This window comes from Egretta garzetta, unplaced genomic scaffold (genome assembly GCF_000687185.1).
Source record: "Egretta garzetta isolate BGI_Z169 unplaced genomic scaffold, ASM68718v1 scaffold2, whole genome shotgun sequence".
NCBI classification, from domain to species: domain Eukaryota; kingdom Metazoa; phylum Chordata; class Aves; order Pelecaniformes; family Ardeidae; genus Egretta; species Egretta garzetta.
In genome coordinates, this window is record NW_009258894.1 from 4,827,996 (window position 1) to 4,829,451 (window position 1,456).

General features: G+C 55.0%; 1 protein-coding gene across 8 annotated transcripts in view; it reads right to left on the bottom strand.

The window, feature by feature from the left end:
• SLC8A3 (solute carrier family 8 member A3) overlaps positions 1-1,456 on the bottom strand; it is a 102,391-nt gene that overhangs the window by 29,180 nt on the left and 71,755 nt on the right. The window contains exon 2 of one of the 8 annotated variants that reach the window (XM_009634198.2): positions 887-993. The exons of 5 other annotated variants lie outside the window; for them this stretch is intronic. In XM_009634198.2, the coding sequence (XP_009632493.1) occupies positions 887-993 (107 nt within the window). Of the gene's footprint in view, positions 1-875; positions 994-1,456 lie in introns of all 8 variants that reach the window. 2 more of the 8 variants (XM_035889828.1, XM_009634201.2) reach the window with 2 other exon arrangements.

The following is a 1,456-nucleotide window of genomic DNA, read 5'->3' on the forward strand; positions in this document are numbered from 1 at the left end:
GGTGGTGTGGATCTTGCTGATGGTTAGTGGGAGGCGACTTCTGTAGCGCATTTTTTTTGGTGTCACATGGTAATGGAAAGGGTATCGGCTGCCTGGAAATCACCAGGGACCAACCTGGGGCACCCACTGCATTTTAGCTGGAAGATCAATCGCTTCTGCTGCCCTCACAATTCATAAAAAATCTGCAAGGACTCTGGGCTAGGAGCCTGAGGAGAAGACAGAGGGAGATGGGCACTCACAGACACGTTCCCCAGTGGGGTGAGATGGGTCTCTGCCGGCAGGCTACAGCTCAATTAGCTGGGAAGGAGACTGATATTTCTAATTTCCATTTTTAAATGGCACGTTTTATTGCTTTTTCTCCTCAATAGTGTCTGCCTCTCCCCCCTGACCCATTCCCCGAGCAAGGATACAGCTTTCCCCGGGAGCAGACAGCTTCGCTGGGACCTCGCTGAGGACACAATGGGACTAAAACGCCTCCGAGGCTCGAATGGAAGCACCCTGGGTGCTGGAGCGGGGCTGGCCCCTTCTCCCTGCTGCCAGCTTGCCTGGCTCCCTCCCGTCCCCCCCACTGATGCTACAAAATTTGCTTGGACCCTCTGGTTGGGATGGGCAGAAGGTCCCTCTCAAGCCGCCGCAGAAATACGGACAAGCGGGGCTGCTCTCCACCCTTCTCTCTCTGTCCCCCTCGCCACTTTGCCTCCTCCCCCCAGCCCCAGCGTCGCTCCCCCCGTGGGTACCATGTGACACGGTGCGCGCGCACAGCAGTGTTTAGGGCAGAGCGGTTGACAGAGAGATGGCAGAGGAAGAGGAGGAGAAGAGGAGGAAGGAGATGGAAGAGAAGAGGAAAGAAGAACGTTAATGTTAGTCTGGAGGGCCAGTACTACACCTTTCTGTAAACTCATATCCACCATGCGGGGGCTCATCAGCTCAATGAAGAAATTCTTGTTTTTTTCATACTCCTCATCATCAATTACCTTGATGTGAACTGTTTTGCTGTGGACGGAAAAATAGTAAGTGTCATAAAGGGGAGAAGGGAGCAGAGAAGCAACAGTGGAGGGAGATAAAGAGTTGAATGGGAACATTAGAGAGTCAAAGTTTTCTCACCCACAGACCAAGCTCAACACGGCCCTTGAGAAAGGCTGAAGCCCCACTTCTGCAGGTGATGCTGGCCAATTTTCAGTTTAACCCAAAGGCACGATAGCAGGTCACGCTGCACCAAGAGAAGTTATCTAAAAGTGGCTCGGATCCCCCGGCAAACCGGCGAGGGGCTCAGGAGCCGCCAGCAGAGTGGCTCACGGCGCAGCGTACGGGCACTGAGGTCTGACGGCCGGCAGAGGAGCAGGCGTCCCTGGCCCTGCTGCCCACACACACACACACGCAGAGGAACATGCACACGCAGAGGAACATGCACACGCAGAGGAACACGCACGCACACGCAGAGGAACACGCACTCCCC